The sequence below is a fragment of the Chrysemys picta genome, chromosome 1 (genome assembly GCF_011386835.1).
Source record: "Chrysemys picta bellii isolate R12L10 chromosome 1, ASM1138683v2, whole genome shotgun sequence".
Lineage (NCBI taxonomy): Eukaryota > Metazoa > Chordata > Testudines > Emydidae > Chrysemys > Chrysemys picta.
In genome coordinates, this window is record NC_088791.1 from 8,700,898 (window position 1) to 8,719,632 (window position 18,735).

Consider the following 18,735-nt stretch of genomic DNA (forward strand, 5'->3'; position numbering starts at 1 on the left):
CAGAACAGGTAATCATCAAGTGATCCATCCCCTGTTGCCCATTCCCAACTTCTGGCAATACACTCTCTCCCCATTTCTCCTGCTGATGAGGTCTCTCATGGAAGGTTCTATACATTTAAATTACCTACAGTTTTCTACAGAATTAACAGAGTTCTAGAGAAATTACACTATAAACCTCATAGGGTGAAATCCTGGCTCCACATTGAAGTCAATAGCAAACCCCCATTGACTGCCATGAGGCCCACAGATTTTGCCCACAGATTTTAACAGAGAATTTTAACGTGATCGTTCCCCTTTATTCGACATTGGTGAGGCCTCATCTGGAATACTGTGTCCAGTTTTGGGCCCCACACTACAAGAAGGATGTGGAAAAATTGGAAAGAGTCCAGCGGAGGGCAACAAAAATGATTAGGGGTCTGGAGCATATGACTTATGAGGAGAGGCTGAGAGAACTGGGATTGTTTAGTCTCCAGAAGAGAAGAATGAGGGGGGATTTGATAGCAGCCTTCAACTACCTGAAGGGGGGTTCCAAAGAGGATGGAGCTCGGCTGTTCTCAGTGGTGGCAGATGACAGAACAAGGAGCAATGGTCTCAAGTTGCGGTGGGGGAAGTCCAGGTTGGATATCAGGAAAAACTATTTCACTAGGAGGGTGGTGAAACACTGGAATGCGTTACCTAGGGAGGTGGTGGAGTCTCCTTCCTTGGAGGTTTTTAAGGCCCGGCTTGACAAAGCCCTGGCTGGGATGATTTAGCTGGGAATTGGTCCTGCTTTGAGCAGGGGGTTGGACTAGATGACCTCTTGAGGTCCCTTCCAACTCTGATATTCTATGATTCTATGAATCAGTTCCTTTCTGTAGAAGTCTATAGCAAGGATATCAAGCCAGATCCTGGCCCATGCTAAATCCCCCCATAGACTTTAAGGCCAGAAGGGACCATCTAGTCTGACCTGCTGCCCATCGCAAGTCACAGAAGCTCATCCACTGCTTTGCAAAATAGTATAGCTGCACTAAAGGGGTATGTGACAGGGCCTGGCCCTCCGCTCCGGTCTTTTCAGGTCAATGACCCCAACCCCCCCAATCTGTAACCACCTTTGTGTAGCTTATTGGTGTTTTATCAACCACCCACCCCCTTACAGTCCTGTGCAGCATTTCTTATTTACCAGTGTTACACAATCATGAGAGAGGGAAGAGATCTCCCTTTACCCTGGCCCTGCTGGCCTTTCTCCTTCTCTCTCCTCCTGTCCTTGTGCTTCCTTCCTATGCTCCTTCTCTGCTCTTGCACTTAATGGGGTAATTAGCTCCTTAGCTGTTCCCAGCCCAGACTGATCTAGTCATTAGTCACTCCTTCTCTCAATCCGGCCCTCTGCCGGAGAACTGACTGGATTCCCAGTGACCAGAGTGCTGGTTCAGCTGTGGATTCTCAGCTCTCTGTCACAGGGTAGTCAAGCACAGAGGACTCCCTGGCACAGAGCTGGCCCAGCTGACTCCATTCTATCACTCCCCGGCCCAACCAGTGACGGGGTTGTGTTGTGTGGGGGTGGGAGGGAATGTGACTGGAGTGCCCTGCCCTCTGGTGATCTCCACTACCAAAACATCCCCAAAGGGGCCCTTGCAAACTAATACAATTCAGACCAGCCCTGAAGTGTCTCTAACTTGCATATGGGGCTGAACAGGGTTCCAGTTGTCCATAGGTGAGGTCGGGGAGGTGAGGGGGGACAGAAAGTTTGTGGTTAAGCCTTCCTTGTGCCCACCTCTATACACCAAGCACTGCACCTGAGTATTCAGCCAATAATCTTCTGTTACTTTCTATAGGATGGTACAAATAACCTACAGAAAAAATATATATTTTCAGTTACATTCTGTCCTGAACAGGAAGGATGGAACTGTAATTAAGACAGAAGACAGGGAGTCAGATGACTTGTATTTTAATCCCATCTCTGCTACAGACTTCCCGGGTGAAGTAGGGCAAGTCATACGGTCTCTCTGTGCCTCCATGGCCTCCTCTGTAAAACTGGGTTAATAATATCCCCTGCTCTCCTAGAACTGGTATGAGGCTAAATAAATGTTTTAAAAGCACTTTACCATCCTGAAGCAGAACCAAAGAAGTGCAAAGCATCATTATTATTTTTAAATGGGGTAATGGTTAATGACCTGCGAATATCAACGGGTTTGGTTTAGATAAGCAGCTACAAATTTGAGGGACAAATTCAGATCCTACCTATGCTGCTGTAAACCCAGAGTCAATTCACTGACTTGAATAGAATGACATTGGATTTACAGAGGTGCCTGCATCATTCCCACGTGGTTCCAGAGAGATGTGAGGCAGCCCAACTACTCAAACTCTGTAGTGTGGCTGCATCTGGCAAAATCCAGAAGAGAACAGAGAGCCTGAGAAGGGGAGAAAGCCCAGAGGAAGTGATGCTGTGGCATAAAACCCTGCCTGGTTGTTCGCTTGCACCCTCCTTGAAATGGACCTGGTGCTGATAAATTCCCATGCACCTCTATGAAGATGTGCCATGAAGGCTCGTTTAAAGAACAGGTTTTTGTGAATGAAAACACACTGCATTATACAGCTGGACAATGACATGAATTCTGGGAACCCTATAGCAATCAGCTGATGGCCTGAAGCCATAGATTTGATTACCTTGATCTTTGAATTTGTAACCGCGTCATAAGATTATCCAGCCCTTTAAAAAAATCAAGACAGTGCCCACATCCTTCTCCAATTGTATTATCCTTTCAACGGTTAGCAATAAAAAGTTTCCATTTGGAATCCAGGGCACAGCATATGATAAACATAAAAAGCTTTCACAAGGGGGGAGGGATAGCTCAGTGGTTTTATCATTGGCCTGCTAAATCCAGCGTTGTGAGTTCAATCCTTAAGGGGGCCATTTAGGAAGCTAGGGCAAAAAAAATTGTTGGGGATTGGTCCTGCTTTGAGCAGGGGGTTGGCTTAGATGACCTCCTAAGGTCCCTTCCAACCCTGATATTCTAAGTAGCACAAAAGAGCATTCTTCTGCAGGTTTGTACGGAAAAGATCCCAGAAAAATAATTCTTCCTGGTGGTGTTTCTAACACACAAGGAGACACTAGAAAATATTTTTTTTTTGTTTAAACAATTCTTTCCCAATTTTTCCATTTCTCTTCTAGAACCCCATTGAAATCAAGAGATTTAAGCTTGTGAAATTTGAGAGGAGTCTCTATACACTGTCAGTGATGGGGGACTCTATCCTGCAAAGCAGTGACTCTGAGAAGGACTTTTGGGTCATGGTACATAATCAACTAAACATGAGATCCCACTCTGACACTGTGGTCAAATGTGATCTTTGGATATAGAACCAGCAGAATATTGAATAGGAGATGACATTATCGCCGTATTTAGCACTGGTGTGTTCACTACTGGAATACTATGTCCAGTTCTGGTTTCACAATTCAGGAAGGATGTTAATAAATTAGAGAGGGTTCAACTTCAGAGAAGAGCCATGAGAACGATCAAAGGATCGGAAAAAATGCCTTACAGTGATAGACCCAAGGAGCTCAATCTATGTAGTTTAACAAAGGTTAATGGGTGACTTAATCACAGTCTATAAATACCTACATGGGGAATAAATATTTGATAATGGGCTCTTCGGTCTGGCAGACAAAGGTATAACAAGATCCATGGCTGGAAGCTGAAGCTAGACAAATTCAGACTGGAAATAAGGCACACATTTTCAATACTGAGGGTTATTAACCATTAGAAAAATTTACCAAGGGTTGTGATAGATTCCCTATCACTACAATTTTAAAATCAAGATCGGACGTGTTTCTAAAATATATGCTGTAGTTGAAACAGGAATTAATTCAGAGAAGTTCTATGGCTTGGGTTATGCAGGAAGTCAGACTAGATGATCACAATAGTCCCTTCTGGTTTTATAATCTATGATCACATCTCTCTCATTGAGAGTAGGGCACCTACTAGAAAAAGCTCATCTAATTACTAAAGCTTTAATAGTAGCTTTAACCTCAAAAGTTCACCTGCTCACTCTAGATTCAGAGGTTCTATGCCATACCTGACTTCCAAATGCAGAACCAGCAAGCAGCGGTCAGCCATCTCTTGGAAGGACTTGGCCAGTTCACTCAGCGTTTGCATGATCTGTTCTGACACGGGTGGGAGGTCCATATTTGCATGGCTGTCCTGACCAGGTGACGGCGCTGATACAGATGTGAGAGAGAGAGAGAGAGAGAGAGAGAGTCTACGTATTAATGGTTGGGAATATATTTAATCAAACAGCTGTGTTTTAGCAACCATGTCATCTCATTTATTTCCACCATATGCACATGCATTCTCTAAGCAATAATGTCTAAGATCCTGGAGTATATGAAGCAACAGACTGCTTCTGCAATTGATTAAACTCCAAAGTAAAGCTGAGGAGTTTAATCAACCACCAAAATCATTTGCTTGCAAGTAATATTGCAGCACAACGGACGTTTCTGCTACTGGAAGACAAGGGAACATTTACAGCCAGTCCATCTCTCAGGCTACATCTACACAGCAGGTGGGAGGGTAATTCCCAACTTGGGTAGTGCATGTAAGTTTCCCCAAGCTAATCATTAAAAATAGCAGCGGCATGTGCAGTAGGTTCAGGCTAGCTGCCGAAGTATGTACCTAAGGGGACAGGTGGGATTGTGCACATGGTGCTGGTCCAAGCTGCCCTGTGCCCACACTGCTATATTTAACGCACTAGCTCGAGCACCCACATTAGGTTTTGGGCCGCTTGTCCTTGGGGGTGGAATCTTGCAATTCTTCCGCTCTGAAACTTGGGATCACTATCCCATGTCCACCAACCATTTACCACCTGCAGGTCTGACTGGGTTTCGGGCACTACATTGCTTCCCTTTGGGAAGCAGTGACCGGTCTATCGTGACCAACAGCCTTCTTAAAACAAAGTATGTTTAGGTAATAGTGGGAACGAAGCGTTAGTGAGAAAAAACGGATTTTAAAACAAATCACTTGTGCACATATCTATCTTACCGACTGTCCCATAATGGCAACCCAGCCAGGCCTAGCTTCTTCAGACACCCTGCCGGGCTCCTGGGTCTGAGTTTCCCTCAGCCTCCAACATCCCTGCGAGAATGTCCTTCTAAATCCTGCAAGGCTTCTTTGTTCCCAGCAGCTTTTACAATGTTGGTGGGCTTTGGCCCTCCCAGGTAAAACCACTTCTGTAGACTGCTGGGGGACCAAGCCAGAGTCATCAGAGCCAAGAGTGCTGGCACTGTCCCTTAAGCTCTCCTAGGCAGAAGCTGATTAAGCGACCATCTTGAGTCAGGAAGGAGATGGCTAACTCATTCCAGATGGCCACCTATTGGGAAGTCCTTAATCAAAGATATTCGTATAGAAACCACCCTGACAGAGCCAAGCCGAGAGACAGTCTTAAAGTATTTCTATTTGTCACACCCCCTGGTTCCCAGAACACTAAACCATGCTGCCTTTCAGAGGAGTGTGTCAATTAGTATCTTAAACTATGTCTACACTATGACCTAGGGGTGCAATTCCCCTGCTTGCATATACACACTCACGGTAGCTCGATGTGAATATAAATAGCAGTGTAGCCACGGTAACACAGGCAGCAGCAGTGACTACACCCGCCTGAAAACAGTCGGTATATACTTGGCATGGCTCAGCCAGGCCCCTGCTACCGTGGCTCCAGTATTATTTATACCCCTGCTAGCTCTCATTGGGCTACCATGAGTATATGCCCACGAGCAGGGAAATCACACCCGAAATTTGTTAGTCTCTAAGGTGCCACAAGTACTCCTGTTTTTTTTACCCTTAGGTAGCAGCAATATAAGGCTCTTTGTCCTACAGTGGACCAACCACTAGTGAAAGAAATCACACACACACACACTGCTTGGGAAAGAAGGCATGAATACTACAGTCACCAAGGGCTTAGTGAAAAGACAGGGGGACTGATTAATTTAAAGTCTTCTCTTGCCATGTAACCACACACACACACACACACACACACACACAACTTCACAAAATGAATCTACTCTAGTTCTTAAGCTTCTTCATAAAATTAAAAGAGCCCCTGAAAATTTATTCCGTAAAGAAAGCAAATAAATGAAAAATCCCTAAAAAGTCTAATGATCATTTGTGAGCAAAACAGATCAAGATAAACACAGAAGACAGCAGCAAAATTAAAAAGAAATTAGCAACAACATAAAGAAAAGGATTGCACAAAGCAAACAACCGAAGGGTGCATCTAATTGTAGTGTAAGCGACAGCAAAAGAAAAACGTGCACAGAGTGAAACAGCATAAAAATGGGGGTTCTCTGGGAAGATTGGTTTATGAACTCTCCTCTAGGTGCAATGAAATTTATGAAGTCTTTTTAACACGGAGACAGTAGTGAGTAAAGAAAGTCAGAGCCCAGGAAGCAAAGCCAAGTGAAAATAATTAACCAGCTCCTAAATGTCAAAGGAAAAAATACAAGGAAGTAACCCTGATGGAATCTGCTCAGGATGATTGCAGACAAGGCTGGGAAGTGTGTGCATAACACACCCACCCACCAATCTTTCCAAGCAATATACAGCGGATTTATATATGCAGCTCGATATACTCTTTGAGGTTTTCCATCCAAGGAAAATGGTAATCATGTGGGCTGCTAAGTCCCTATCTCAGCATAAGCATGTTAATAGGTGATTCCAGGAAGGCATTTGGAAAGACAAGTTAATGCTTTTCCATTTAGCCCCGACCCCGTAACCTGCTGAGTACTCTCAATTGTCATTCATTTCAATGCGGGAGGGGCGCTCCCTGGATCTTGCAGGATCAGGTCTGAGGTTATTTATTTTGTCACCGTTTTAGTCAGGAAGTCTCTCTCCCTCCCGTCACCACATACAACTCTCTTCAAAGGGGTAAAAAAAAACATTTTTCATTCAATTTATAATAAAATATTCCTTAAATCCCATGGAAAAGGCTCTTGGACTCAGCTGCTCCCCAACTCGGGGAGCTGCGCCCGGGGTATTATAAGTGGAAGAATCATTTTCCTTTAATCAGCTGAAGGTGATGGTGGGGCGGCAAGCTACCTAAGGAACCCGAATGGCCTGTTGCCGCTCGCTCCGCTAGTGCCTCGTTAGAGGGCAGGGAGATGGATGGCCCTGTCATCTGAAATACAAGACTCAGCTAATTTCCCTTGCAGTGGGGTTTTTTTTTTTTGTGTGTGCACAGCTCTTCAATTCATTTGCAGCGATTTAAGTAAAGCTAGAATTACATTTGGTGGTGGAGGTGGGGAGATGGAAATGGGACAATCTGCTCTTTATTTAAATCAAATATGGAAAAGTCAATTTGGGCGGCTCATTACACCAGGATGGGGGTGGGGGGAGAACCCAAGATGGTAGTTGCTGCTCTCAGAGGCTGTAGATCGATTCCTCCCATTTAAGTCGAGTACTGCACTGCAGTGAGAGGCGGGTTTGGATTTCTACCGCTGGACGGTCCTTCCTGAAGACGTCTCTTTTTTCCTTTCCACAAGGGGAGGAAGACATTAAATCAAGACGAACAATCAAATTAGATTAAATCTGCAAAAAAACGATGTAAAATTATGAGATTTTAATGACAAAAATATCCGGACTCTGGATTATAGAGAGATTAAGTGACGTGCCCAAGGTCGCACAATAAGCTGATGATAGAGCAAGACACTGAGTGAAGATTTCCTAAGCCCCAGCCTAGTGCCTTAACAACAAGAACACATCCCTTCCCTTCCAGAATCAAGGTCTCTATAGCAGGATCTATTCCAGCTTGGCTTCCTTCCATTACAACAGGGTCTTAAGATACACTGTTTTGCATTTTTCTCCAGAATGGTGTGCAACCAACTTGTCAACACAAGTAGCTTCCTTCCTCTTCCTCGTCTTGTGTCTGGTGGAATAGTTAGTTCAGCAGCGGAGAGCCAGGCACTGAGCAGATCCCCTGTTCCCCCAGGTCTTGCTCTAGGCACCAGTAATTCCATCATCCCATCCGTTCTCAGCCAATGTGGTCAGGGAGAGCGGGTGGGGTAAGAGATACTCAGGGCACTGAGGGCCTTAAAGGTCCGGATCAGAGTCTTTAAATAAGATCTGGTATAGGAGAAGGAGCCAGTGCAGTGTACACAGCGCAGGCTGATGAGCTTGGCAGCCTGTGGAAAATGTCACCCAATGGCAGGTGAACCCCATGCTGCCTTTTAGGGACAGTGGATAGGAGTGCTCTTCCTGAAATGCAATAGGAGATGCATGAGCAATAGGAGATGAATAGTAATTCAGCAAAGTAGCAGGCTGGGCAGGCATCCATTTCTTCTGCTGCTTGGTGGCACCTACAAGGAATCTTGGCCAGGTGGTCAGTTTTCTCATTCAGCCAAAAGTCAGACCTGCTGGTCAACTAAATAACCCAGGATTTTTAAATCCTGTCCAGCAACGTGACTGCTAAGCAGTAAGTAACTGAATTTAATTTGTCTGAACTGGGCTGGGTTGTCCTGCTGGCAGGGGCGGCTCCAGGCACCAGTGCAGCAAGCGCGTGCCTGGGGCGGCAAGCTGTGGGGGGCAGCCTGCCGGTCACTGTGAGGGTGGCAGTCAGGCAGCCTTTGGCGGCGGGCCTGCGGGAGGTCTGCTGGTCTTGCGGTTTCCACGGCAATTCGGCGGCGGGTACGCCGAAGGCGCGGGACCGTCAGATCACCCGCAGAAACACCGCCGAACCCGTGTGACCGCGAACCGCCCGCAGGCATGCCGCTGAAGGCCGCCTGACTGCCGTGCTTGGGGCAGCAAAAAACATAGAGCCGCCCCTGCCTGCCGGACAATAGGATTTTCCCTAGCCTGCTCTGGGTGCTGCCAAAACAGAGAGAAAAACGAAGAGAAGAAATGTTTCATTCCACTAAACTTAAGAAAAATAAATCCAGTGTGCTGGTTGTCACCAATGATTTCAATCATTTTGTAATTCAAAGCGATGCTGGTGCCTCTTGAAACACTGTGCCTTGTAAATCGATGGATGTAAATTACAAGACCTCGGGAATATTAAACGAAACCTGCAGTGTTCCACATATACAAACCTATGTAACCAATCAACACCTACATTGCAAGCGCTCTGCCCACTTCCTGCTTGATTAGAATGACTACTAGCAGATTTGAATGATTTAATAGCATTGGGGAGCAAATCAGTTTGGGATTACAGGCTCTGATTTAGCTACGGCACAATCTAAACCCGTGAAGTAAACCTGGCGTGTGCATGCATGCGTGTTTTCATATATTAGATAAAATGTATTTATATAAATAAATGGTTTCTGTTTGCATTTCAGAAAAGAACATCACAATACAATTTTATAACTCTGCTAAAAGAAAGCCAGTGTTTGGACACATTCAGACCCATGTCCATGATATGAACTATAAGGTTGATAGAAAGCTGGCTAGATCGTCTGGCTCAACGGGTAGTGATCAATGGCTCCATGTCTAGTTGGCAGCCGGTATCAAGCGGAGTCCCCCAAGGGTCGGTTTTGTTCAATATCTTCATTAATGATCTGGAGGATGGCGTGGATTGCACCCTCAGCAAGTTTGCAGATGACACTAAACTGGGAGGAGTGGTAGATACACTTCTACCCCGATATAATGTGGTCCTCGGGAGCCAAAAAATCTCAACGCCTTATAGGTGAGACTGCGTTATATTGGGTTCGGTCCGGTGATTTAAAGGGCTCGGTGCTCCAACCGCTGCAGGGAGCCCTGGTCCCTTTAAATCACCGCTGGAGCGCTGGCAGCGGGGCTTGGGCTGGGATTTAAAGGGCGTGGGGCTCCACACGAATTCAGATATAACGCGGTAAAGCAGCAGGGCTCGGGCGGTGCTTTAAAGGGCCCGGGGCTCCCCGCTGCTTTACCGTGTTATATCCGAATTTGTGTTATATCGGGTCGCGTTCTATCGGGGTAGAGGTATACGCTAGAGGGCAGGGATAGGATACAGAGAGACCTAGACAAATTAGAGGATTGGGTCAAAAGAAATCTGATGAGGTTCAACAAGGACAAGCGCAGAGTCCTGCACTTAGGACGGAAGAATCCCATGCACTGCTACAGACCAGGGACCGAATGGCTAGGCAGCAGTTCTGCAGAAAAGGACCTAGGGGTTACAGTGGACAAGAAGCTGGACATGAGTCAACAGTGTGCTATTGTTGCCAAGAAGGCTAACGGCATTTTCGGCTGTATAAGTAGGAGATCTGCTGCATTGCCAGCAGATCGAGTGATGTGATCATTCCCCTCTATTCGACATTGGTGAGGCCTCATCTGGAGCACTGTGTCCAGGTTTGGGCCCCACACTACAAGAAGGATTTAAAAAAAGTGGAAAGAGTCCAGCGGAGGGCAACAAAAATGATTAGGGGACTGGAGCACATGACTTATGAGGAGAGGCTGAGGGAACTGGGATTTATTAGTCTGCAGAAGAGAAGAATGAAGGGAGATTTGATAGCTGCTTTCAACTACTTGAAAGTGGGTTCCAAAGAGGATGGATCTAGACTGTTTTCAGTGGTGGCAGATGACAGAACAAGGAGTAATGGTCTCAAGTTGCAGTGGGAGAGGTTTAGGTTGGATATTAGGAAAAACTTTTTCACTAGGAGGGTGGTGAAGCACTGGAATGGGTTACCTAGGGAGGTGGTGGAATCTCCTTCCTTGGAGGTTTTTAAGGCCCGGCTTGACAAAGCCCTGGCTGGGATGATTTAGTTGGGGATTGGTCCTGCTTTGAGCAGGGGGTTGGACTAGATGACCTCCTGAGGTCCCTTCCAACCCTGATATTCTATGATTCTGCCAGAGACATTAGGAACAGCCGCTCATCTTTTACTTCTCACTCTGTTCTATTCTATATAGATCCTTATACCGTGCACATAGCAGCAGTATCTGAGCACTGAGCAATGTGACTAACGTCTGTCACATATTGTTCTTTTGCCCTCTCCCCGGGGGTGAAGCATACGTAGCGCAGTACTTTGTTTGGAGCTTCTTTTTATATGTTACAGTAGAGAAGGCAAGGACAAAAGAGTGGAAGGTGGTGAGGTTTATGATGGTCCTTAGCTGCTGTGGAAGTTCACTCCACAATCCTGGGGCCAGCAAGATTGACTCATTGTCAGATGAAAACAGCAAATCACTGCAAAGTGCTAACTACAAATAAACGCACGAGGAAGGATACTCTTGTGGTTACTGATTTGGACTAGACCGCTGGAGGCCCGGGTTCAGTTCGTGGCTCTGCAACAGACTGCCTGTGTGACCTTGGGCAAGTCACTGAATCTCTTTGTGCTCTAAGTCACCATCTGTAAAATGGTGCTAATATTTCCTTTGCATGCCATGGCTATTTAGAGTGTGAGCTCTTTGGCCTGGTCTATACTAGGGGGTGTGTCGATGTAAGATACGCAACTTCAGCTATGGGAATACCGTAGCTGAAGTCGACATATCTTATTCCGACTTTCCTCCCATCCTCATGGTGCGGGATTGATGGCCGCGGCTTCCCGTCGACTCCGCTACCGCTGCTCGCGCCGGTGGAGTTCCGGAGTCGACGGGGAGCGCGTTCGGGGATCGATATATTGTGTCTTGATGAGACGTGATATACCGATCCCAGATAAATCGACCTCTACCCGCCGTATCGGCGGGTAGTCTGGATGTACCCTTTGAGTCAAGGAATGTCTCTCACTGTGTTTGTAATTTCTAGCACAGTGGGGCAGACCTTGATCTCACTTGGGGCCTCTGGGCACTCGTGTAATAAAAATAAATAAGAATAAACGGTATTTGACAGAAAAGGCCTGGGAAGGAGTGGGAAGAAATCAGACAGACTAGCAAACGTTTGCTTTCTAAAGAAGCAAACAGGAGGAGCACACACAAGTATGTACAATGGGTATGTGTCAGATCTGACATCAAGGATTTATTTCAAGTAGATTTCTTAGGGGGAGGCAAACATCAGGAGACCTCTACGTTTTGAAGCCAGCGACAGGACAGTCAAGAGATGTCTTTTTAGAATATCACAATTAGCAACGCCATCTTTCTTTCAATTAAGCCTCAGATCTTCACGCCCTTTGTCAGTCTGGGTACAGACTTGGGTACAGGAAAGAAACGGCCCTGGGTGATGTTGGTACATGATTGCTTCCTGGGGATGGATGAAGAACAGGCATCCATGCTGATGCTGTTAGATCAGAGGTGGGCAAACATTTTGGCCTGAGGGCTACATCGGGGTTCCGAAACTGTATGGAGGGCTAGGTGCTTAAATTGCTCCCTGTAGGAATGTGCTACTTACGGTGTACTACTTACGACTGCCAGTCTTGGTGCTCTGAGCAGCATGGTAAGAGGGTGGGGAGCGGGGAGGTTGGATAAGGGGCAGAGGGTCCCAGGGGGCAGTCAGGGGACAGGGAGTGGTTGGATAGGCGTGGGAGTCCCGGGGTGTGTGGATAGGAGTTGGGGCAGTCAGGGGACAGGGAGCAGGGGGGGTTGGATAGGGTGTGGGGTTCCGGGGGGGCAGTTAGGGGTGGAGAGTCCTGGGAGGGGGCAGTCAGGGGACAAAGAGCAGTGGGGGTTGGATGGGTCGGGTGTTCTGAAGGGGGCAGTCAGGGGGCGGGAAGTGGGAGGGGGCGGATGGGCGTGGGGGCCAGGCTGTTTGGGGAGGCACAGCCTTCCCTACCCGGGTGTAGTGTATTAAATTGCTCCCCGTAAGAATGAGCTACATTTGGTGTACTACAGTACTTATGGCTGCCAGTCCTGGTGCTCCGTAAGTAGCACAGTCCTACGGGGAGCAATTTAATACACTACACCCCGGTGGCTCTTGCACCCGCGCTGACAGCACAGCGAGCTGATGCTGCGGGGCAGGGGGGACAGCAGGAGAGGGGCCGGGGGCTAGCCTCCCGGGCCAGGACTTCAAGGGCTGGGCAGGACGGGCCTGCAGGTCGGATGTGGCCTGCGGGCCATAGTTTGCCCACCTCTGTGTTAGATCTATCAGCTGCCTGTGAGACTGCAGTGGGAGAGTTACCCTCTTAGGTAACTCTGTTCTCTCCTTGCTCTGCATTCCTAGAGTGGGCTGTAGGGCAACAGCTCATCATCCAAAGGTGCTGTTATATGGAGTTAGGTTGCGTCTCCCCTTCTATTCAACCTGTACGGGGCCTTTGGGAGGGACTATTAAGTGGCACATTCTGTGGAGTTTTCAGTATGCTGATGTCCCTCAGATCTAATTCTCTATCTCACCCGAACCAAGCAGGAAACAACCCCAAACATACAAAATTAAAAAGCCTATGTAACCAATAAGAAATGCAAAGTTAATCAACTTAAATGATTTTCTCTTTGTGGGAATAACAACTGGGACACTGCTCTCAAACAATTCTTTTCTTTTTGTGCTTACGCATTTTTCCTTCCACTTTGATCTCTTGCTGCTGTTGCAATACAGTCTGGATCTAATTTAGAGTGTAAACACCAAGAAACAGGGACTTAGCTCTTTGCAAGAAGATAAAAAGACAATGTACACTTGTGGTGCTAAAGAAATAATAAATAACAACTGTATGCAAGCCATATGTCCGCTTAGAATCATAGAATCATAGGACTGGAAGGGACCTTGAGAGGTCATCTAGTCCAGTCCCCTGCAATCGTGGCAGGACTAAGTATTATCTAGACCATTCCTGACAGGTGTTTGTCTAACCTGCTCTTAAAAATCTCCATTGATGGAGATTCCAAAACCTCCCTAGGCAATTTATTCCAGTGCTTAACCACCCTGACAGTTAGGAAGTTTTTCCTAATGTCCAACCTAAACCTCGCTTGCTGCAATTTAAGCCCATTGCTTCTTGTCCTATCCTCAGAGGTTAAGAAAAACAAATTTTCTTCTTCCTCCTTGTAACAACCTTTTACAAACTTGAAAACTGTTATCATGGTCCTTCTCAGTCTTCTCTTTTCTAGACTAAACAAACACAATCTTCCCTCATAGGTCATGTTTTCTAGACCTTTAATCATTTTTGTTGCTCTTCTCTGGACTCTCTCCAATTTGTCCACATCCTTCCTGAAATGTGGCGCCCAGAACTGGACACAATATTCCAGCTAAGGCCTAATCATCACGGAGTAGAGCAGAAGAATTACTTCTCGTGTCTTGCTTACAACACTCCTGCTAATACATCCCAGAATTATGTTTGCTTTTTTTGCAACAGTGTTACACTGTTGACTCATATTTAGTTTGTGATTCACTATGATCCCCAGAGCCCTTTCCGTAGTACTCCTTCCTAGGCAGTCATTTCCCATTTTATATGTGATCCACTGATAACTAGTCTCTGGGAACGGTTTTCCAACCAGTTTTGCACCCACCTTATAGTAGCTCCATCTAGGTTGTATTTCCCTAGTTTGTTTATGAGAAGGTCATGCGAGACAGTATCAAAATCTTTACTAAAGTTAAGATATACCACATCTACCGCTTACCCCTATCCACAAGGCTTGTTACCCTGTCAGAGAAAGCTACCAGGTTGGTTTGACACGATTTGTTTTTGACAAATCCATACTGACTGTTACTTATCACCTTATTATCTTCTAGATGTCTGCAAATTGATTTCTTAATTATTTGCTCCATTATCTTTCCGGGTACAGAAGTTAAGCTAACTGGTCTGTAATTCCCTGGGTTGCCCTTATTTCTCTTTTTATAGATTGGCACTATATTTGCCCTTTTCCAGTCTTCTGGAATCTCTCCCGTCTTCCTTGACTTTTCAAAAATTATCGCTTGGACTGCTTTCTCCGGCAGCACAATTATTTGAGGCTCTAAGGCGTAGATCACTCACTGTCTCAATCTAAATTGGCTTGTTTGGCATCCTAGGGCTACATCTGTATATAAAATATTTTGACTCTCCCAATGCCCACGGGATATTTGGATATTGATTAGAGCTAGATGAATTTTTTTTGGACAAAACTTTTTTTCACCAAAAAAGGCAGATTCAGGTCAACTGAAACATTTCATGAATTCCTGCTGAATTTTTTTAAATTAAAAAAACAACTCCAAAAAGATCGGAAAAGAATCAAAATGTTTAGTTTTGACATCTTCTAAATGAAACACTTCAATTTTTCAATTCAAAGCAACTTTTCATTTTGAAACGTCAGTTTCATTAGAATTTTCTTTTAAAGGATAAAAAAGTTAAAAGTAAAATGAAACAAAATATTTTATTTTACTCAAAACAATTTGTTTCCTACTTTTCCGTTTTGCAAAAACTTTTCATTTCAGGCTGACCTGAAATGATTTTCCCCCTTTGTTTTTCAGGTTGGTCAGTTAAACAAAAATTCAGCTATTTGCACCACTCTCGTAGTGGGTTTTCTGTTCAGCCTGTTGTAGAGATGTGGGAAATAGTGAGCTAAATCCAGATTTGGATTATGACACCCTTCCCAGTCATAGTTAGGGGTGTTTAGACTGAGGGTTTGAGCCTTCTTTACACAGGCATGACTGCACTACAACTACTTGTCTAAAAATCTTGTCTTCCTACCTACCACTGTTTCCATCTTGTCCTGAAAAATCAATTAAAAAAAACCCAATTGGCAAAAGTTAAGCACTGCAGGTCAGTACTCTGGCTTTCACTTCCAGGGACCTTGGTAAGGACATTTGTAGAAAGATTATTTAGTTAATCTTCTTAGTCCCTGACCCTGAAAACACTCATACGTGTATGTAGCTTTACTCAGTTGAGTTGTCCCATTGACTTGAGACATCTCATGTAAGTAAAGTTCCAAATGTGTACATTTGCCTGATCTTTAATAGGCAGTTCCTCAAAGGAACGGGGGGAGAGGGGACACCACATACTTTTGAACATTTCAGCCACCACTCTTGCTGTGGGTCAGGCTTGAGTTTCATTGGCTGACGCAATTTGGGGCCCAGATGTGGAATAGCAGGTGTGCTGCAGGTCAGGTCTTAGGTTCACTGGCGCAGCGATGCTTGTAGGTATGGAGCTTGAGTACCTGGTTAAGTACCCTGCGTAGTAGGCCAAGCCTGTTTTAAGTTGGCACTATGACTCTATGCTATCGTGAGCATCAAATACAGACAATCTCTGGACAAAGAGTTGCTCTGATTCCCCAGTCTGTGCCAGGCTCCAGGATTCCAGGAATATTTAACACACGCGTGCAAAAAGAACAAGGGACTGAAAATGACAAACCTACATTTATCAAGAGAAAAATGAAGTGAAGAGCATGGAGTCCGGCAAAAATAAAAAGGCACTTCTTTCCTGCACAAGAGGAGGAATTTTAAGGGCCAGGCTTGGACCTTACAAATAAAAGATCAGTGTAGGATGGGACTTTCTAAGTGCTCTGCGTTGGTCAAACTCAGCTCTTATTGAAATCAATGTCAAAACTCCCCCGGAATTCAGTGGGAGCAAAGTTAGCCCAACACTGAATGTCTTGAAAATCTCACAATTTGTGAGTGAATTAAATACTCAGACAAAGTCCATACAGGGCAAAGGAGGCAGCATGTTCAGCCTTTGAATGGGCAACATGTAATTTGCATTAACAACAGCATCCATCTAGCTAATTAAGGAACAGCATCCAGGAACATGACCATAATGAAAGATCTTCCAGATAACTAGGGACTCCGGGGTGAAGATCCTCGGAGCCCCTACTGGCATGTGCAGGGAAAGAGAAGTGAAGTAGAGAACGTGCTAAGAGCAATGGAAGCTATGAGCTTCCTCCCATAAATCTGTGTTTCTAACTACAAGTTAAAACTAAAGCAAGGGAGGAGAGAGGCAGGCCAGCCAAGCTGAAAAAGCATCGCAAACTCATTTGAGATGAGTAGTGATAAGCTGGCCAGGCTGCAGCCCCCATCAGTTCAGTAAACACTAATGATGAGACGAGTGCAGACTGTCACTGGTGATAAAGAGCCAGCTAAACACTCTATTAGTTTTCCATTTTGCGAATTAATGTTCTTTATGGCGTGTGTACACTCACCGGCTAATGAATTGTCTCGTTAGAACTGCCTGTGGTGCTCCTCGGCTGCCTCTGCTGGCAGGCATAAATTTCACATGGAAATTAGCACTGTTAAAAAGGCAATAATTCCTTTAAAAGTGGTTTGTTTTCCATTAGTTTTTGCAAACACACTGCCTTGAGAAAGGGATTATCAGGGAAAAACACACCTCTGAGTTTGAAGGGAGGGAAAGAATAAGAGAGCAGCAGAACATTCTAGCCCCGGGGTAGTGCAATCCATTGAAGGTGAAGATACCCTCAGACTCACTGGACATTTTTTGAATCCGAGCTCCTGGTAGAGGGTGGAAAGAAACAAATTCCTATTCTAAACAGAAATGAACCTAATGACATACAGAGTAGATTTTCTTCATTGGAAAAAGCCCTCCATACCTTATCTGCTCCTGCAGTACATGGATTTTATAGTTCTAGGGTTTGGACATACAAGAATCCCATTGCGTATGTCCGTTTGCTCTTCTAGTGCATCACTTGGCTAAGATGCACTTTGCAGTCTAACTCCCCGGTTTTCTGCCACTTACAGTGTCATTTCCTGCCACTCCCCCCAGAAAGTTTCCCCTTGGGTTGAATTGTCTCATGTTCGGCTCAGAAATGAATTGGTTTGGAACGCTTAACAAAAAATCCATTCAGCTGCTACTGAGTTATCGGAGGCATTTTTCACCTGTTAAATGTTCAACACCCTCCTTCGTGTACGTTTGGCTAACTCAGAAACAGCTGCAGGCTTCACCTGGCTAATTCACACTCAAGACTAGGGGTGACATCCTGGCTCCATTTAAATCAATGGCAAAACTCCCACTGACTTTACTAGAGCCGGGATTTCCCGGAAGAGTGCATTCCATCCCTCACTGAACTGAATAGGAATCTTGTCATTGATTTCAATGGGAAGCAGAGAGGAGGACCCATTGAGGGTCGTCAACATTTGAGAACAAATGCACAAAACTGATTTAAAAAACAAAGCCCAAGGCTACTGCTTTACAAAATGCACCTTGCTCATTTAGTTTATGAAGAGCACTTTAGCTTTAAAAAGAAGAACAGGAGTACTTGTGGCACCTTAGAGACTAACAAATTTATTAGAGCATAAGCTTTCGTGGACTACAGCCCGTAGTCCACGAAAGCTTATGCTCTAATAAATTTGTTAGTCTCTAAGGTGCCACAAGTACTCCTGTTCTTCTTTTTGCGGATACAGACTAACACGGCTGCTACTCTGAAACTTTAGCTTTAGTTGTTTATAGCAGTACTTCATAGCATTCAGAGTAAACGTACTATGTGTTTCATAAAATTAATGCAGTACCTGACCAACTGACAGCACTGTCATCTCTGCTATGAAATCTTTGTTAAGAAGTGGGGTAAGAATATTGGGTATTTTGAGACAGTTAAAGGATTTGTGAACATGTGAATTTTAGCAAGATTCAGCTGTATGCTGCCTTTATGTATCTAGTGCAATTCACCAAGAAACAGGTACCGGCCCCGCATGCCATTGATTCCAGTCCTGATCTTCTAAATCAGGGGTCGTCAACCTTTCAGAAGTGGTGTGCCAAGTCTTCATTTATTCACTCTAATTTAAGGTTTCGTGTGCCAGTCATACATTTTAACGTTTTTAGAAGGTCTCGTTCTATAAGTCCATAATATAGAACTAAACTATTGTTGTATGTAAAGGAAAATAAGGTTTTAAAAATGTTTAAGAAATGTTTAAATTAAAATGCAGAGGCCCCCGGAGCGGTGGCCAGGACCTGGGCAGTGTGAGTGCCACTGAAAATCAGCTCGCATGCCGCCTTGGGCACGTGTGCCATAGGTTGCCTACCCCTGTTCTAAA

The 18,735-nt window shown here is 45.1% G+C and overlaps 1 protein-coding gene across 3 annotated transcripts in view; it reads right to left on the bottom strand.

The window, feature by feature from the left end:
- The window catches only part of EXOC4 (exocyst complex component 4), a 611,937-nt gene that overhangs the window by 43,552 nt on the left and 549,650 nt on the right, over positions 1-18,735 (bottom strand). For all 3 annotated transcript variants that reach the window (XR_010589375.1, XM_065552864.1, XM_065552860.1), the window contains one exon: positions 4,051-4,192. Coding sequence is in view for 2 of the 3 variants with exons in the window: in XM_065552864.1 (XP_065408936.1) it covers positions 4,051-4,192 (142 nt within the window). In the remaining variant the exon portion in view is untranslated. The remainder of the gene's footprint in view (positions 1-4,050; positions 4,193-18,735) is intronic.